Source organism: Giraffa tippelskirchi, chromosome 10, assembly GCF_054371585.1.
Source record: "Giraffa tippelskirchi isolate mGirTip1 chromosome 10, T2T-mGirTip1v1.2.pri, whole genome shotgun sequence".
Classification (NCBI taxonomy): Eukaryota; Metazoa; Chordata; class Mammalia; order Artiodactyla; family Giraffidae; genus Giraffa; species Giraffa tippelskirchi.
The window spans coordinates 129,436,300-129,456,596 of record NC_137284.1 but is presented as its reverse complement, the minus strand read 5'-3'; the positions used below and the strand labels follow the sequence as shown (position 1 = coordinate 129,456,596).

Genomic DNA, 20,297 nt, shown 5'->3' with positions numbered 1-20,297 from the left:
TCCACAGAATAACACCCCATCCCTTAACTTCGGTACTGGTAGGGGCGGATAGTCACTCAGCTACATAGTAGAGAAGGGGACCAGAGGGCTCTAATTTCTTCCTAAACAATTTTTCAACACATCATCCTCTTTTTAGCTCACCCTTCGTCCACTTCCACAAGTGGATGCCCGTACCAGGGCTGCCAGTACCTGAGCATCTGGGACCTCTGTATATGAATCAGGTTATTCCCAGCTTTCTCCACTGTTGATTAAGCCTTCAGCTTTGGGGGACTGCTGAGAAACTTGCTATTCATCTATTTGCTTTGTACCTTCCAAAATATACTTGCTGTTGTCTTCTTCTCCTTTATCTCTGGGTTTAGGTCTTTTAAAAATATCCCTTTACTGTTGTTGTAGTGAAGTTTCAAGAAGGAAAAAGGATAAAGGCGTGTATTTAATCTACTTTCTTTAGGGGGAAATTCTGGGGAGTGGGGGAAGTGTCAGGGAACCAGCTTATTTTTATAAATAAATATTTGTTTAAGAAAAGACCTCCTTGAGATTTTACTCTCTTGTCTGTACCCATATAATAAGATGAAATAATCTTTAAAAAGGGAAATGAATCCCCTTTATTTCTCTTGGAGAATGTGTTTATTTACAAGTCATGAAGGGTTAAAAAGGAAGGTAGGATTCCATCCCTTTAGCTTCCTCCTCCAATACATCCAGCAGACAAAGGGACTAGTAAACTGTGCCATTCTTGCCCTTCTGTGGCCAACCTTTGTTTAAAATAACAGAAGAATTGATTTCAGTATTTTGAAAAAAGAAGTCAAGTTCCCCACCCTCCACACCCTTCCTTCTTTAGTTTCCTAATAAAGATGTTTTGAAAAATACCAGCTATATTCTCAGTGGACAGGGATTTTTGCTAAAGGTTTCACCAAATCACTTGGGGGATTAGCTGTTCTCTACTGGAAGTGGCTGGTCGTCTTTAGGATGAAATGAGCAGTTTTACTTGCTGTCATCCTCCAATCTTAGTTACATCTATTAAAGAAATATTCATGGAGTATGTGTTCTGTGCCAGGCAGTGTGTTAAGTATTTAAAACATAGTGGTACTTCTTGTACTCCTGGAGTTTATTTTCTAATAGATACCAGGATATGGTTAATAATAGCTACCCTTTAGGTAATGATTCCTGTGGGACAGTTCTTTACCTGGTCAAATCCTTACTGCAACACTGCAAGGTAATTTTAATATTCTCATTTTCCAAATGAGGAAATTGAGGCTTAGTGGTTTGCCCAAGGTCATCCAACTGGTATGTAAAGGAGTCAGAATCTGAAGCCAGGTCTATTTTATCTCAAAGCTCATGTTCTTACATTTGTATAATTGAAAACAGTCAACAAAGCAATTTCACCTACAGTGTTTTACCTAATCTTCTATTATCTAACCCAGTTGAGGACGCTCATTTTTTAACTGAAAAGTAGTTAGTCTCAGCTTGAGAGATTTAGTGAAAAAAATCATTAATTAATTGCATAATTTTGAAGCTGTATCTTATTATCAGCTTGCTTTACTTGCAGTTTTTTCATGAAGATATGTTTAGGGATAAAACTTATTCATAGAACACAATTTTAGCTTGCAGTAGAACTTAGCTCTTTTAAGAAAGTCATATCAAATCATTTTTAAAGCAAATAAAATAGTTTGTTAATGCAAATAATTGTATTCTAAGTCCCCTGTATAAATACACTTTCTCAGACTTTATTTATTTAAAATATTCAGTTGATAGAAGCTCAGGAAAGATGAGGCGAGTCTGCATATGGTTCCTTTTCTTTAACTATGTAAATTGTCTTAAATGTTTAAAGGCGTACTGAACTATCATAGGATAATCCTCCAAAAAGACATGTAGTAAACCAGAGAGGCAATATTTAGAACAGAAATGTGTAAGCAGAAGTCAAGGGGAGTCAAATGTTAACAAGAAACTCAGAGCTTAAATTAGCCAGAGAAATTCAAGGAAATATGAAATTGTGGGTTTTTTTTTTTTTCTTCAGTTAGTAAGCTGATTATTATTCCCACTGACATTTATTAAATACCTGCTGTGTGACAGGTGCTCCTTAGGCACTGAGGATAAAATAATGTTTATGAACAAGATCCCTGCCAGCCAGAAACGATGGTGTGGCAGGTTAGTGAGCACAGTGACTTGTGGGTGAGGCAGCCAACTGGTTTAAAAGCTGAAGCCGCTGAGAGCTGATGTACAGGAGCTCTGCTACATAAGGAGGAGGAGAAATGTAAAATGATAAAGAACAAGAGATGAAATACTGGAAAACAATGATGAGGAAGAAACTGCAGCATACTGCAGGGAATTAACGGCAAATCCAGGAGGAAAGGACAAGTCCATATGGGGCTGTATTTCAAAAACTACTTCAGAATAGCATTTGTATAATGCTTTACAAACTCAAAATTTAAAATTTTCCAAACCACGTTCCCATGTGTCAAGTCAGATCATAACAGTGAAGAAGACTTTCTTTTTATCTTTATCAGACAGACGAGCAGACTGAACTCAGGGCAGTTTAATGATTTTCCAGAGATCATAGTGTTTCAGAGCTGAATTTGAACTGCTATCGGCTGACTCCAAATTCAGAGCGTTTTCCACCGTTCGAGGACAGCATTTGTGGAGGAAGAGGGGAAGAGTTGCTCTGCAAATGCGATCATGTGCTTAGTCGCTTAGTCGTGTCCAGCTCTTTGTGACACCATGGACTGTAGTTCTCCAGGCTCCTCTGTCCATGCGGATTTTCCAGGCAAAAATAATGGAGTGGATTGCCACGCCCTTCTCCAGGGGATCCTCTCAACCCAGGGATTGAACCCAGGTCTCCCACATCACAGGCAGATTCTTTACTATCTGAGCCATCAAGGAAGCAAATGTGATTGGTACAGATCATTTCAGCACACCATGTATGTGGGGGAGAGTGAGAGCTTGAGAGACACATGTTGACATCATTAGGAGAGATCCATTAACGTTCCAATAATGTTGAGGACAACAGACAGTTTTGTAGTGAAATGTGATACGTATGTACACTTCCTACCATAACAAAGCTCAGCGGGAGCTGTTGCTCAATTCCTTGCTGGTTTTGTTCTCTGTAAACTATGGATTAACACCAGGTTTTATAAATGCTGCTCTTAGATCCAGCTCTTAAACTAAAAGTGACTGAGTGATTCTCTGTGCAATGATCAATATGAAGATGACTTTATCTCACCCTAACCCTAACCGGAAGTCAGTTTTGGACAAAACTTAGGTTGGAGATCTGAGAAAGCAAAAGTATATCATAGTGTATTTTTTTTTTTTCTGGAGTCTCACTTTCTCCTAGGGTCTTATCAAAGATAAGAACATTTACCTAGCATATAGTTATTGAATATTTGTTGTGTTTTCTTTGTAATATAAAGTGCAGATATGGTATTACTCATGTCTAGACATTTCTTAAGTATTAAGGTGAATTTGGAGAAAAACTGATTTGGAGTACTGTGTTCACGAATTTTCTTCTAATTACTTTAAGGCTAAAATCTTCAAAGTAAGGCAGTACTTGGAAATGAGATCTGAGTAGATTGAAACTGACCAGAAATACTACATAGGCTGAGAATAAAAGGGCTTATAAAATGGAATCTCTTTAAGAAAATATTACTTTATCTTTCGTATAGCAATGGTCCCCAACCTTTTCAGCACCAGAGAAGACAAATTTTCCATGACTGGCCTGGCTTCTCTGGTTGCAGAGCACAAACTCTAGGTGCACGAGCTTCTGTAGTTTGCAGTACATGGACTCAGTAGTTGTGGCTTGCTGACTGTAGAGTATGTGGGCTTCAGTAGTTGCAGCACATAGGCTCAGTAGTTGTGGCTCGCAGGCTTTGGAGCTTGAGCTCAGTAGCTGGGACACACGGGCTTAGGTGCTCCGCGGCATGTGGAATCTTCCTAGACCAGGAATTGAACCCATATCCCCTGCAGTGGCAGGCGAATCTTTATGCACTACGCCCCTAGGAAAGTCCAGTGGAGTTGTTTTAATTCTGCTGGAATTTAGTGAACTTTCAGAAAGCCCATTCTTTCTCACCCTTTTACTATTTACTTCTCTAAAGTGACCTGCACGACTGGAGAAGTGGCAAGGAACAGCACACAGAACACGCTGCAGTGTCTAGGTCTCTAAAATTTATTATGCACGTTCTTGAGCAAGTCATATTGTATACTTTTCTCATTAATTTCTTCATTTGTAAAATAAGGTAGTGTTATCTGTTGAGAGAATTAATTATAAAAGCATTTGATAAATGGAGCACTATCCAAACGACCCAGTTAGGTAAGTATTGAATGTTGTCTGCTGATGCCTCAAAATTCACTGAAATTTTCCCCATCTGCTCCCAAGGGAGGGAGCTTCTTGAATATGTGCCTCTGCTTTCTTGTCCTTTGGGTGAACAACACTGAATAATACTTAGCTTGTCTCTGATGACCGTATTTTACTTTGATTCTATCCTAACAGCATTCATTTTCTGTTCTCCTACAGTATTTTGGAAGTTTACTTGTCATTTTCTGTGTAGAACTGGCTTGTGGTGTTTGGACATATGAACAAGAAATAATGGTGAGTTCAAAATGGGATATAACCACAATCTGAAACAGTATTCGTTCAGCCTTTTAAATCAGATACCGTGGAGTTGTTAGGCACATGATTATTAATTTGAATGTTTATGCTTTCTGTCACAATGCATACTCCCAATACTTTTAAAATGTAATGTTTTCTCTCCTGTCTCTACATCATAGTTCCAAAGTGTAATTTGTAATATTTCATTTCCTCTACTCGAACACATGTCTTTAATTCCACAGATTGCTTAAATATGGATATAATAAACCAAAAATAATATATATTCTTGAATAATTTTATGAACTGAGTGAATAATAGGAAATGTTCACATTTGCTACAGGTCTTGAGAAATCTTGAAAATCTACTTGAAAACCTTATAAAATGCTGACTTCAGCTCTAGGCTGATATCTAGGAAACATGCCCTTCTGTTTGTAAACAGCTTGCTGTAGCAAGCTGAAGTGTCTTCTTCCAAATTAAGAAGTGTGTGTTAGAATGAATGAGAATCAGAGTTTCTTAACCTTAAGGTTTTACAAGCCATGTTTGGTTTACCACTCACACCTTTGCTCCACTGGGCATTATTACTTCTTTAATGTTTGCTCTCTCTATTGGTAAAAACTGGTACATTGATTATCAGTGAGGTCGAGCACCTTTGCATGTCTATGAAGGCTGGCTGCTCTGAGCCTCATAGAAGAATTCTATTTCAGGAAGATGATGTTTGTTTCAACATGTAGTCTTTGGGTTGTGTATAGCAGCAGTCCCTCAGAGTGATTCTTTAAATGCACAGGATAAGGCTCTAGGCCAGACATGCTAAATTGGAATAAAGGGAAAGGCCGGGACTGGATATTTGTATCTGTGGCAAGTTCTCCAGATGAGTCTTCAACATTTCAAAACTTAAGAGCACTTTTTTTTTAAAAATAAAGAAGATTTTTTTTGTTTGCTTTTTTATTATGTATTTATTTGTCTGCATGGCATATGAGATCTTAGTTCCTTGGCAGGGATCAAACTCTTGCCCACTGCAGTGGAAGCATGGAGTCTTAACCTCTAGATCACCAGGGAAGCACCTAAGAGCTCTTAAGAAGAGGAGATTCTTTTACACCTGTTTCTGAGAGGCATTTTGGGAGCTGTGTAAGAAAATTAAAGACATTTCTGGTACTGATGCAGTTTTTAAAGAGTCTATGTTGAATCTGCTGCTGTACTGTGACTCTGTTTCAATGCTAAGTGATAATTACAGCCTAGTGGCTACTCTACATAATTCAGCTTATATGTAGACTACCCTTTGGTACTGCCACACCTCTGAACCCCTCTGGAAATACTCATGCTTTCAATATATGACAACTCTCAGGAAGAAGAGGGAATTTATGGTTATTTTCTTCTCTGTTAAAAATTGAAGTCAAGGCAGGTTCTAGCTAGTTTAATATAAAGTTAAGCACTATCTTCAAAACCAAATGTCCATTAAAATAGGCTCTTGCTGTCTTTGAGAATCATATTTTCACACTATCCCTAGAAACTTGGTTTGTTAAGGATGTAAAGTGGTAGTTGGGTCCAGGGACTCAGATTTGGTGTCATTAATTGTTTCTGATTTCAAAAAAACACATGAATCTCCTTAACATTCAAGAATAGATAGTAAATTGTATAATTCTCATAAATTATACAGTAAATTGGTGCTGGGAAAGATTGAAGGCAGGAGGAGAAGGGGAGGACAGAGTATGAGAGGGTTGGATGGCATCACCAACTCGATGGACATGAGTTTGAGCAAACTTCAGAAGTTGGTGATGGACAGGCAAGCCTGGTGTGCTGCAGTCCATGGGGTTGCAAAGAATCGGACGTGACTGAGTGACTGAACTGAACTATATAATTCTCGATGGCATCATCTCAACTTTTGTGTTCTTTTTTGGTAATTAAAAGGTTTTTCAAAGCGAGTTTACTTTCTAGTGGATTTTAAAAATGGTTTGTATAGTGTGCATGTCATATTAATATTTGATTAATTTCCTAAGTTATAACAAGTTTGAAGTGAATTAATTTAAGTATTTGAAAGGAAATCTTTGGTCTCTAATGTAATTCTGAGGAACTTGAGGAGACAGAAAGGAATGTATGTATTTTAAGTACTTTCTTCTATTCTACGAAGGGGTGATAGGCAAATATTTTCTTAGTATCACAGTGGTTCTACATGGGTGTACACTGCTGTGCCAGCTGAAGCATACATCACTGTTTTACTTGTAAAAATCCACCCCCCCCATTAAGTCACCAGGATAAAATAAGGGCTGTTTAAAAGAGAAATGTGGAAAGTAGTCCTTTAGGAAAAAAGTTTGTCAGAATTTTTTTTATTGCTTTTGCACTAATAGCAGTGTGAATGAAAGGTGCCATTAAGGTTTATTAGCTGCCAAATTTTGCAGAATCCAGCCTTTACATAGAATGGGCTTTGTGCTCTTAGCTGTTCCATGCAAGAAGCCAATATACATGTGTGTTTTCCTTCATGGCCAGATCACTGTATTTTGTGCCAGAACCTCAATGACCTCCTCTGTTTCTTGCTATATTTAGTCTCAGATGGATTGTGGTCACAAGAAGGAAACGACTTATATTTATTTTGGAAAATAAATTAAAAAGAAGACTGTTCTAATAACCAGATATAATAACTAAAAAGATCCTGATGCTGGGAATGATTGAGGGCTAGAGGAGAAGGGGGGCAATAGAGGATGAGATGGTTGGATGGCATCATCGACACAATGAACATGAGTTTGAGCAAACCCTGGGAGGTAATGAAGGATAGGGAAGCCTGGCATGCTGCAGTCCATGGGGTTGCAAAGAGTCGGACACAAGTTAGTGACTGAACCACAACAATAACCAAGTCAAGATATTTGGTGTCAGACAGCCTATTTCCCCATTATTTCTGTTTTTTATACATATTCACCTTCCATTCATCATTCTTTCTCTAGATAAAATCTGTCAATAATATTAACTGCTTTGGATTATACATTTCTAGAGAATTTATTTCACTTGCATTTATTTTATGTTCAAAGGATATGAGATAATAAGAACTTCTAGGAAGTAGCTTGAACTTTGGTTAGTTCTCTGAACTTTGTTGAAACCATATGAACACAAAGTATACCCAATCAGCTCATTATTTAGGAAACAAAGTTGTGTGCCTAGATGTTGGAGTGTTTTCTTTTGAATTGCATATTTCCAAGTAACAAAAATGAAGATTAACAAAAGAACAAAATGAAGATTTTTTTATGGCCAGGAATTTTTAAACTACTGTTTATATTACTATTGTTAAAAATAAGATTTCAAAAAGATATGAATCTTGAATTAGTGTCAAATTTGCTTGACTAAGCCCAGTTCATATTGCTCCATAGATCAGATGTGGATGTCTGTCTAGTCTCCTAGGAGTTACTTTAATACCACAGGTGTGGAGAGACTAGGATTTGTGTGGCCCCATTTCTCCTGTGGCACTGTAGATAAATCTATACAAACCCTTCCAAAAGGGTTGAAGAGGAGGGACTACCTTCCAACTCATTCCATGTAGCCAGCATTATTATGATGCCAAAAACTAGACAAAGAGATTAAAAGAAAACTATAGATTAATTTCTCTCATGACAGATGTAAAAATTCAAAACAATGTTTTAATAAATCAAATTCCAGCTATTAAAAAATCACAGCATGATATGCTGAAACTAGATTTCTTGCCAACTGTTGTGTTGTGTACCTGAAGCTCTGTTGTGATTAAACTCTGTTAATGCCTCTAAAATCCAATTCTTGAAAATGTATTTACAACGTTATTCTAGAATGAGGCTTGACTTGAGCTGAACTCTTTCTCTTCTTAATTCTTCTGTTTATTTTAGTATCATAATCTGCAGTCACTTCAAAGAACAATTTCATAGCATTATGTACTCAAATAAAGGGCATTTTGCAGCAGGGATCATTTGCTATTAGGAGCTCTCCAGGTGTATCTATAGGACACATTGCAGGCAGATTCTTTACTGTTTGTGCCACCAGGGAAGCCCGTAGAACACATAGCTTATTTGTTTGTGATTTCCTTAAACTTGATATTGGCATTAAGTGATTTCACATTATTTTGCTTAGTATGAAGTACCTCCTCGTTTAGCACATGTAGAGATTATTCACTAAGTATTTAATAACCCTGAGTTAATTTAAACCACAAATATAAATTTAAGATAGTATTTGTCAATTGCAGTATATTCCAAGTAAGTATATGTGAATGAGTCTATGAGTGATTGTGTTTGTGAATATGTAGACATATGTGTGTCTGAATGTGGCTGCTTGAATGTTACAATTGTTGATATTTTGTTTCTTTTAATCTCTAGGTTCCAGTTCAGTGGTCAGACATGGTCACTTTGAAAGCCAGAATGACAAATTATGGCTTACCGAGATACCGGTGGCTTACTCATGCTTGGAATTTTTTTCAGAGAGAGGTAAGTGCTACATTTTCTAAGGTAGAGGTTATGGAATAAATGGCACATTTTCATGAGTGTGTGGAGCTTTGGCTTTGGTCATTTTCTCTGTGCTGAACAGTTAAGCCCATGATTTAGTTACCACTGGTGTAGCTCTTTATCAAGAAATACTTGAAGCAGCTCTATGCCCTGCTTTTCTTCCCATATACATCATTTCCCCTTCATTTCACGTGGTTCACATATATTTTAGAGTTTTTTAAACTCTTTTGCTAAACTACTGTAAATTTTGCTTTTTTAATGAGAATTCCTTGATCATTACCCAAGCTCTATTTGAATGGATCATTTTTCATGATTTTTAGAGCTCTCTGTAATTTAAACACCATTAAGAAATTTAAAATAATGGGTCTCATTGGGGAATTAGGATTCAATATATCATTAAAAGCATAGTTTTTTAGAAAGAAAGACCTTCCTTCAAATTCCAGCTCTGCTGCTTACTATTACATGAGCTTCTGTAATTTTCTTAACTTCTTTAAGCCTCAGTCTCCTCATCTGCAAAATGGGGATAAAAAAGCACCTGTCTCTTCTGGGTGTTGAGAAAATTAAATGGGATCCTGAGTTTGATCTCATTTAGCTTATGGTTGTTAACAATAACATTACAAAGTTAGGTGCTTTTAGATTTTCGTACTTACCATGCCTATAGCACCTCATCCCATTATCTTCTCAAGCAGGGACTATATTTATATATGCTTATATAGATGCTTAAAATCTGGTTACTTTAACTGTTGATTCAAGGAAAGTTCTTCTCCCAAGCAGTTTCCTTGTGATTGGAGTGAGATTCTCAGGTGACCAATATATCTCTTTCTGCTCATGTCATTTAACCCTGGGCTCCGAGTGTTTGAGGATCAGTGTCTTGCACAATAGATGGCCTGCTCTCTGCTCAGTCACTCTGTCTTGGATACGGGCAGAGGTTCAAGTCCAGGGTAATCTCCAAATCTGGCTCTTTGTGTTACAGTTGTTGAGATGGTGAAAATTATCATTGCAGCACAGATTTCCTGTTTATTTAAATGCTTCCTGACTTTGTTTACTCTTCATCTGTACTAAAAGCAATGTGAAGGGAAAATAAATGAAGCATGTGGGGAATTTATAGTAAGCTGTGTTCAGCTACTGCCCTGAATGGGAGCTTCCCAGAGCTCTTTCTTTTCTGAGATTTGTGATGCAGACCATGATATTCCAAGTCAAAAAATAAAGTGAGGTTTTTTTTTTTTCCTAACAGTACAAAGAGGGATCCAACTTAGGTAGACTGTATAGCACTGCAAATGATAGCATGCCTGTTTTCAGATTTGTTGTATAGTAAGTTCTCTCCTCCATCTTGTAGGCCTATTTCACCCAAAAGGAGGTTGGGGAGACCTCTAGGCCTACTGGAAGAGTTTTTGAAAGGCCCTTGTATTAATTCGCTAGAGCTGCAGCCATAACAAAGTACCACAGACTGGGTGGCTTACACATCAAAAATTTATTGTCTCACAATTTTGGAGGCTGGAAGTCTGAGATCAAGGCATCAGCAGGATTGCTTTTTTTCTGAGACCTGTGTCCTGGGCTTGTAGATGGCCAAAGTCGTCTTCTCCCTGTGTCTTCTTTTGTGTCATCTTCCCTCTGTGTTTAAATTTCCCCTTCTTATAAAGGCATCAGTCATATGGGATTCCCTGGAGAAGGAAGTGGCAACCCACTCCAGTATTCTTGCCTGAAGAAGCCCATGGACAGAGGTGCCTGGTGGGCTACAGTCCATGGAGTTACAAAGAGTGGATACGTCTGAGCGACTAAACAGCAGCATATGGGACTAGGGCCCACCCTTATGACCTTAGATTAATTAAATTACTTCTGTAAATATTTTTCTTCCCAAATATGGTCACATTCTGGAGGTTAGAACCTTACACCATGAATTTTGCTGGTAGGGTCAGGAGGACACAGTTCAGCTGATAACACTCTTCTCCCAAAGTAAATTGTAGAGCTGAAAGCAACCTTGTCAGGCAGCAGTTTTCCTGACTTTTCATTTGGTGTGGTTCAGATGCACCTCACTTTAGTGGACACTCACTTGAGCCCTAGTGATGTTTATTCAATGCTTTTTAAAAAACTGATGCTAAAAATATATACATATATTTTTAACATAGAGGTGAGAGTATAGGCTTGGGAATGAATAGGCTCCATCACTCACTGATTGGTGATCTTGGTAACTTACTTGACCTGTTTGTCAGAGCCTGTGGTTCTGCTTACGTGAAATGGTGGTGGGATTTTCCAGTTTGACAACATGTTAGAGGAGTGATTCCATCTCACAATGTGACTCTACAGGAGGCAGGAATAGCCTAAGGAGATGTAGTCTGTAGTCACGTATGGCTTAAGAATGGGTTTGCGTCATAAGAGTTTTCAGGAAGAATTTCAGTATCAATTCAGTATCTTCTGTTGATGAAGAAAAACAATTATGTAAAAAGAAACAATATCTCAGTGACTTATTAAAATAAAAAACTATTTGGCCCAGAACACGAAATGCTTAAATTATTTGGAAAAGTCATTTCTGTGCAGCCCCTCACTTCGTGACAAGGCTGGATAAATGGACTGTTCTATTGTGGATGGAGTCAGGGTGTTCCCAGAACTGTCCTCCTGTCATCAACACAGAAAAACACATGAGGTTAGGGAATGAGAAGTAGGTTTCCTCTGCATGCAGGGATGTAAAAAGACGAACTTGGAAATGTAGTAGTTTATGATTTTGGGAAAGGAGTCATTTTTACTATCTGTGTTTTTTTATGAATTCTTAATGACAGGTGAAATATACGGCATTAAATTGTGTTTGCCTTAATTCACGATGTTTGTGGTATATTTGTATCTTTTAGACAAAAATACATGAAAGGAAAATACTAAAATTATTTCTCAAGTTTCTTGGAAAATTTAATATTACTTGTAGCGTCAGTGATTCTTCATGTATAGTATTCAAGATGATTTTTTTTCTCTTTCAAAATTAGATATTTAAACAACTGAAAACATGTTAAATCATCTCGTTTCATTTCCCAAAAGAAGTTCAGAATTCTTCAAAGTTTATTTTCGATAAATTTTGAAATGGTGGGTTGTGCTATTTTATGATGCAGTGTTAATCCTGAACACAGATTGATCAATGGCTTACATAATTTGCAAAGCCAGCCGCTCTTGGCAGAGTTCTTCTCCGTGACTGCCCATGCATAGTCCTTCTTTCTGACTGTATGGAAGAGTAATCCTCCTCTACCCAAGGGCAGAAAGTTTTCAGAGTTATTTACTCTGAATCTAATCTACGCATGTCCTTAAGCAGTATTTCTAAACCTTGGCCAGAGAAAGCTTTTGTTAATACTTGGTGAAATGAGACTGAAAAAAAAAAAGACAATTTAGTTTGTCTTAAACCCAACTTTATTCAAACTAAAAGCACACCATTTCTTCTGAGATTACGGTGATAGGATATGACAGCTTTTTTCAAGATTCTCACTCAGCTGAATAAAATTTGTCAGCCAAACCTATGTTCATATCGCAGAAATTTTTGGAAATTTAGTAGTTAATGAACTCGAGTTGGGTAATATTTGTGATGCGGGCTGTTGGCCAAAAATCTTTCTACAGAGATTGCAGAAACATTTAGTATATTTGAATTTGTGAAGCAGTTAAGTCAGTAACTAGGCAATATGCAAATAGATTGATGAACTATTCCCTAGTAGCTGGAGGCTTAATGTTAAATGCAAGATTTCGGCTATTTGTTTTGTTAGTATGTGTATTAATACTATCGCTCTATGATCACTTGTAGAGGAGCTTACACTTGGGGAGTGAGTCTCAGTCATGCCTGATCTGTCTTCATGCATTATGGGCATTATTGTGCAGAATTGTTCCATTATGAAGTCCTCTCCTACATTTCTGTTGTCAACATAGAATGTGCACATATCATTAGGTGATGACAGAAGTGACTTTAGCTCTGGGTACAAAAATTTAAGAAATCTAATGTTTAATCTCCCAAAAGTTAAGAAAATATTTTTGTTGTTTCTGAGCCTGACCAGTCATTCTTTTTCAGTTCAAGTGCTGTGGAGTTGTCTATTTCACGGACTGGCTGGAAATGACAGAGATGGACTGGCCCCCGGATTCCTGTTGTGTTAAGGAATTCCCAGGATGTTCCAAACAGGCCCACCAGGAAGATCTCAGTGACCTCTATCAAGAGGTAAGGCCATGTGTCATTCACTTATCATGGAAGTAAAGAACCAACAATAGGCCAATGCAATTTTCCTCTTCTATCTAAATATAAAGAACTTGAAATATTTTTTCCTCTGAAATGTGAAGAAAGGGAGCCAAGCTAAAAATAAATATAAAAGTCTGAATACTCTGATCACATTTTAACAAAGAAAATTGGGAAAGATTAGGTTTTAGAATTAATTGGAATTTGAACTGTATTGTCTAGAACCAAGCTCCATTGCCACCTCCTAAGGGTGCTTTTAAAATAGACATGCAGAGTATGTGACTAACTCTGGATTTTCAGAAAGACAAGGTTTGGAGTTCCTGAGCAGAATAGGTATTTACTGCTGTTACTGCTAAGTCACCTCAGTCGTTCCGACTCTGTGCGACCCCACAGATGGCAGCCCAGCAGGCTCCGCCGTCCCTGGGATTCTCCAGGCAAGAACACTGGAGTGGGTTGTCATTTCCTTCTCCAGTGCATGAAAGTGAAAAGTGAAAGTGAAGTCACTCAGTCGTGTCTGACTCTTAGCGACCCCATGGACTGCAGCCCACCAGGCTCCTCCATCCATGGGATTTTCCAGGCAAGAGTACTGAAGTGGGGTGCCATTGCCTTCTCCGGAATAGGTATTTAGGGCTTCCATATATACTAAAACATGGGAATGGGGGAGGAAGAAAACAAAACAAAACAAAAAAATGACAAAACACACACACACATGCAAAATTGTGTGTTTCTCTCCACTCCCCAGAGAAAATGCTGTCCTCAAGTCTTCAGGTCCCCCTGCTGGTTAATGATCAGTGATGTTAGTTTTAGCTGGTGTAATGACAGATGCTCACTAGGATTCAAATAAGTTGTCAAATGGCCGAGAAACTTTCATAGTTACGTTTTCTGGGAGAATTTATCAGAATCATCAGTTATTCATTTGTTAGCAGAAGCTTTCCTATTCCTTCATTTTTAATGGTGACTTTCAAACTTCGTTAGAGGAATCCTATTTTCAAATTAAAATCTAGAACTACATCATTCCAGTATAGTTGTGCTGTGCTTAGTTGCTCAGTTGTGTCTGACTCTTTGAGACCCTGTGGACTGTAGCCCGTCAGGCTCCTTGTCCAGGGGGATTCTCCAGGCAAGAATACTGGAGTGGGCTTTCATGCCCTCCTCCAGGGATGTTCCCAACCTAGAGATTGAACCCAGGTCTCCCACACTGTGAGTGGATTCTTTACCATCTGAGCCACCTGGAAAGCCCAAGGATACTGGAGTGGGTAGTCTATTCCTTCTCCAGGGGATCTTCCTGACCCAGGGATCGAACCCAGGTCTTCTGCATTGCAGGTGGTTTCTTTACCAGCCAATAGCTACATGTTCCTATTTCAATTAAAATTAAATCAAATAAAAATTGCATTTCCTCAGTTGCACTAGCCACATTTTAAGTGCTCCACAGCTACTTGACTAGCAGTTCCTATGTAGGACCATACAGATATAAACATCTTTACAGAAGGTTTTGTTGTAGTCTTGATCTAGAATGGAGGCTCAAAATGTAAATCAGATGGAAGGGAAGCTGCTCAGGCTGATGGGCTGGGATCATTTCCCAGATACCTCACCAGTCAAGCATCTGGGTACCACAAATCATCTCAACATAAAAATAACAATTGATACCATTCATAATATGATATACACACACAACACGTATCTGTTTTTCCCTGGAAATACCATTATTGTTCCAAACATCTTTTAGGCCATCTGCTAAAGTCAGTTGTAAAGATACACAAAAAGAAAATCAGTTTTATTAATTTATAGTGTAAATTAACAAATTTGAAAAAGATGCTGGATTACCCACACAAGTGCTTCATCTCATACATATCTTAAATATGAGTAACTTTTGGCTGTTAAAAAATTCATCTGAGAGGACAAGGCTATGTCACGTTTAAGCCAAAATAAAGTTCTTTGGGCTCTGAAGACATGCCACAGAGAGAAGTGCCAAATATTTTTAAGAGATTCAGAATTGTATTAGTCTTCCTAAGGTAGGAAAGTACCACAGTGTGAGTAGCTTAAACAAAACATTTATTGACTCACAGTTCTAAAGGCAGTATGTCTGAGATGAAGGTGTCAGCAAGGTCAGTTCCTTCTGATGCTTGTGAGGAAACATCTGTTGTGTGCCTCTCCCTCAGTTTCTGGTGGTTTGCTGTCCATCACTGGCATTCCTTGGCTTGTAGAAGCATCACCCACGTCTCTGCCTTTATCTTTACATGGCAGTCTCCCTGTTTGCATTTGTCTCCAAGTTTTCCTTTTTCATAAGGACACCAGTCACATCGGACCAGGGGCCCATCCTTCTCTGCTATGACCTCATCTTGACTAACTCTATCTGCAGAGACTCTCTTTTCAAATAAGATCACATTCTGAGATTCTGGGGATTAGGGCCTTAACATATGAATTTGGAGGGGCCGAGAATTGTTGAAGCAGCTGAATAACTCAGGTTGTTTATTTTAAAGGATAATCAAAATACTTGTAGTCGTGCCCCACACTACTGGGAAGTATTGTGTTTGCATGTTATCATTTCAAGCATATTATGCTTAGTAGCATTTTGGCTTTGAAAGGAAAGGAATATACAAGATATATTGGCCAAAGAATTATTTGTTCAGTGTCTCTTGAGTTCCTCAGTGATATGCTACATCTTTTTTGTGGGGTGAAAGCTGAATATTGGTTGGTGTCTGTAGTAGGGATGGTCACCTAATAAGTTCAACAGTTAAAGTCTTGTTGATTTCATAAAACAGGAGGTTGTGCTAAATATTTCTAAGATAATAATAAATGCAGACATAATTGTAGATATTCAAATACATTACAACTCACCACTAGGTTTAAAAACAAAAAAGCAAAACAGATGATTACAGACAGACATTTACTTATTGGAATGTGAGCCCCAGGGAGTGCTGCCTCCTGGGATAAAAAAGAAAAAATGCAGAATAAAATCCAAAACCAAAATCCATAAAAAGCCCCAGATGATTACAGAATAGATGTGAATGTAGACATGAATTGAAGCCTATCAGTGCTCCTAGTGTAAACTTAATCTAATCCATTTGTTAATTCTTAGGAGTAGGAAGTCAAGATGGGAAATTATTGGGCTACATATATAATAATTTCTACTTTCTTTGGTGATTAATACTAGTAACATGATTATAACCAATATTGATCCTTGAGAATGACAAAACATGAATGAATTTGCCATATCTTCCCAAAAATCTGAAAATGGACAGATTCACTTCAGTTTTGTTACTTAGTTGAGAAGCAATTAATTAAATATTTAATGAAATTTTTTGATTTAAAAATGCAATTCACTTTTTCTGGTAGTATTTGAATGAGGTGCTTTACTTCAGGATGGCTATAATTGCTGTTACATGAATTTTAAGATTAACAAGAGCTACACTATTGTGCATGGGCAAATTGATGATCCATATTATTTTAAAAGTTTTTTCATATTTTCATCAAAGACTTTCAGAAGCAAGCTGACAATGTCAGTTCTGAGATGTTCTGTAGACAGACTTCCAGCAGAGATAGAGGTTCATTTTATCAGAGTAATCTGCTTTTGCATTTTATAATTAATAACAGATGCTGATATTGGTAAAGATATAGCACATAATTATATGTATAGCTGACTTACAAAAGTGGATCACTTAGTAGCTTTATGGCACAAATACAATTAAATCCATCATTAAAAATAAGAGTCAGTTCCTCTCTGCCCTGGAGAACATGTTTCCTAATTGCAGTGTGCCCAAAGATCATCCACCTGAACTATGAGGGGTCTAAAAGGGTAAACAAGTGAGGAACAGCTATTGGTATTCAGGAAACTTATTCTGAAATAGTAAGTACTAAAAAGAGATATTTTGATCTCTCCTAATATTTCAAAGTTCATCATTCCGAACAGGAACTAGACTTATTCATTGTTGCTCCAAGGGCCAGAAGTTACAGGAAGGAAATTTTGAATCAATAGAAGGAAGACCTTGCTCATCAAAATCCGTCCAATTGTGATAAAGGTTCTCTTGTAAAACAGTGAATGTCTCATCACTAAAAATATTAAAGTCAAGGTCAGATAACTATGTGATTGGTGGGTAGAATGGATTTTTAAATTAAGAGTGAATCTGGACTAGATGAACTTCAAGGTCCCTTTTATCTTTCATATTCTGTAAGCTTAGAGATAAGAACTGACTTTCTTCCTGCAATCTTTCTTCAGCAGTCTGAAATCAAGGAAATAAATCATTCTGAACCATCTGGTGGCCTGCATGGTCCCTGACCCAATAATATTTTATGACATATTTGAAATTTGTGAAAAATGACAGAGTGGAAATAGAGCAGCAATCACACATTTAAAAAACATTTTTATCAGAGGTATTGTTTGGTTTGGCACACAGCTCCTCAAATATCCATAATGAGCTATCCACTGGTATAAAAGTATATATTCAAAAATTCACAGATGAAAATATCTCTGACCATCAATTTGGTTCTGTCCCATTCATTCATTCAAAAGTTTTACTTGCTGGTTTCCAAGTGCTGTTGTGAATGCTGAAGATATAGTGGAGAATGTTGCAGACAAAAAGTTCTCCTGCAGTATAACTTATATTCTAGTTAGACATTTAACAAGAAAAAAATAGCAATAAAAGATCATTTCACATGGTGAAAAGCACTTTGAAGACTCTGAACAGGGCCATGTGCAAAATAATGACTTTCTTGGTGAAAGTGAAAGTGAAGTGAAAGTCACTCAGTCGTGTCCAACTCTTTGTGACCCCATGGGCTGTAGTGGAATGGGTAGCCTTTCCCTTCTCCAGGGGATCTCCCCAACCCAGGGATTGAACCCAACTGCCCGCATTGCAGGCAGACTTTTTACGAGCTGAGCCACAAGGGAAGCTCAAGAATACTGGAGTGGGTAGCCTATCCCTTCTCCAGTGGATCTTCCCGACCCAGGAATTAAACCAGGGTCTCCTGCATTGCAGGTGGATTCTTTACCAACTGAACTATCAGGGAAGCCCTATGAAGGAATTACTTAAGACAGGCTCTTTAGCAACAGGTTCTCCTAGGAGATGACATTTGAACCTAGCCCAGTTGGTGACAAGGATTCAGCCTGGCAAAGATCTTTTGAAGAGTATCTTTTCCTCCCAGAAAACTGCAAGTGTAAAAGCTACCCCTCCTTCAACCTGGAGGTGGCTGGACCACGGATTCCTGACTACTTCCTACCCTCTAATTTGATTTTTAATATAAGCACACTCTTTAAATACTAGGTATGATACTTGGCTTCAATGAAACATCAGAGTTTAAGTTGGTAAAATACAGGACTAAGATGCGTCTCTTCCTTCTCTCCTCTGCCAAGTTTTCCATCCTGTCTGCTACTAGAGCTCTAGACTTGACTGGAGAATAAGAAGAGAGAAGGAAGACTAAAGAAGCCTGGTTGAGTTAAAAGTTTGGGTAAAATAGGGACTTTTTACTCCTTGCCCATGGACCTTACCCCAAGCCCAACTCTTGGATGGGCTTCAAGAGAAAAGTGATACTGTTGTAATTGTTTTTGACATTTTGCATGCATTTTTTCAGCAACTGGGATCTATAGCTTTCATCAGCTTTTATTGGGAAAAGACAATATACCTAAAAGTGTGAAGAAACACAGTTGTAGGGAATAGTTACAGTGTTTGCTATCTCGGATAGAGAATAAGCAAAAACATCTCCTCAAAAAAAATTGAAAAAGCATTTTTGTCCTCTGCGTGCCACCTAAAGAAAAAGAAATGGATGTAAACAAGCTCACAACAGGCCCTACTTCAAAAGGACCAACTCAAATGTACAAGCAAGAGGGAGAGAGAGTCAAGTAAAGTATACGCCCAAAGACACAATCCTTTGTTTTGTAGTTAGGAGAAAGACTACTGTTCGGAAATGGACTGCTTCTTCAGAAAAGTAGTTATTCACAGAGGTTATATAAGGGCCAGACAGTGAGCTGGTTTCCACAAAGCTGTGTGCCATTTAGACACTTTTTCTTTGGACCTTTAATCCTGACAAGTTCCCTGTGGTATTGGGTTTGAATATCAAATATTCTTAATACTTTCCTTTATGGCAAATAATTTTGCCCTAAACCATTTCTTCCTCTTTAGATGGCCATTTGTTTCTTTTCTGAGTGACAGAAAACCTCTATATATAAATAAAGAGAGAGAGGAGGGCAAGGCTTCCCCGGTGGCTCAGCGGTTAAAGAATCTGCCTGCAATGCAGGAGATGCAGGAGTCTTGGGTTCGATCCCTGGGTTAGAAAGATCCCCTGGAGGAGGAAATGACAACCCACTCCAGTATTCTGGCCTGGAAAATCCCATGGACAGAAGAGTCTGGCTGGGTTACAGTACGTGGGGTCGCAGAGTCAGACACGACTAAGCACGAGCCTGAGGGGTGTGGGTATGAAGGGGATGCATCTTTCTCTCTGAGTCCAGACTTGCAGGAGGAAGAACTGAGATGATGATGGTGTGTTTAGGTCTGCAGTCCTCTCAGAAAGTAAGTGTACATGCAGAGATGCTCCCCTAAGTTAAAGGTGGGGGCAGCCATGGTGATCATGTGAGATGGCTTGTTTTGAGGTTTTTCTCCCAGTTGTGTGTTTACCTTTGCACGGTGAGCTGAGAGTCAGGAATTCAGCCTTCACCGGGATTGGAGGTCCTGGCCCCACCCATCTTCTTTGCACCCTGCTGTCCTTGAAAATGATATTCTTTTATAATCTATGTACATGTTTTTGTGGGGAGGGGCAGTAATCTCAGCCCTCAACTCTTTTAGTTAATACTCTTCTCTGTAAACATCTTTGTTAGAATTAGAAAGTTGAGTCAGTACTATGTGTCTGCTTTCACTAATAGAAGTTTAATTTTATGATTTTCACACACAACATCCCACACACATAAATATTATGTCAGCACTCCTGAACCAGAGGAAGAAAGATGACAGAGTGTTATGGGTACAAAAGGACAGGGTGGGGGATGGGGGTGTGGCCTTCTGGCAAGCTCTACCTAGGTATGGGATGGATTAATTTTTTCCCAGCTCATCCTACTGTTGTGCTGCTCGTGGGATTCTTCTTGGGACCAAGTAAATTG

General features: G+C 38.3%; 1 protein-coding gene across 1 annotated transcript in view; it reads left to right on the top strand.

Annotated features, from left to right (window-relative positions):
- Positions 1–20,297, top strand: part of TSPAN12 (tetraspanin 12) — a 67,419-nt gene that overhangs the window by 35,194 nt on the left and 11,928 nt on the right. Inside the window, exons 5-7 of the mRNA XM_081535342.1 lie at positions 4,502–4,576; positions 8,899–9,006; positions 13,058–13,201. Coding sequence (XP_081391468.1) covers positions 4,502–4,576; positions 8,899–9,006; positions 13,058–13,201 — 327 coding nt within the window. The remainder of the gene's footprint in view (positions 1–4,501; positions 4,577–8,898; positions 9,007–13,057; positions 13,202–20,297) is intronic.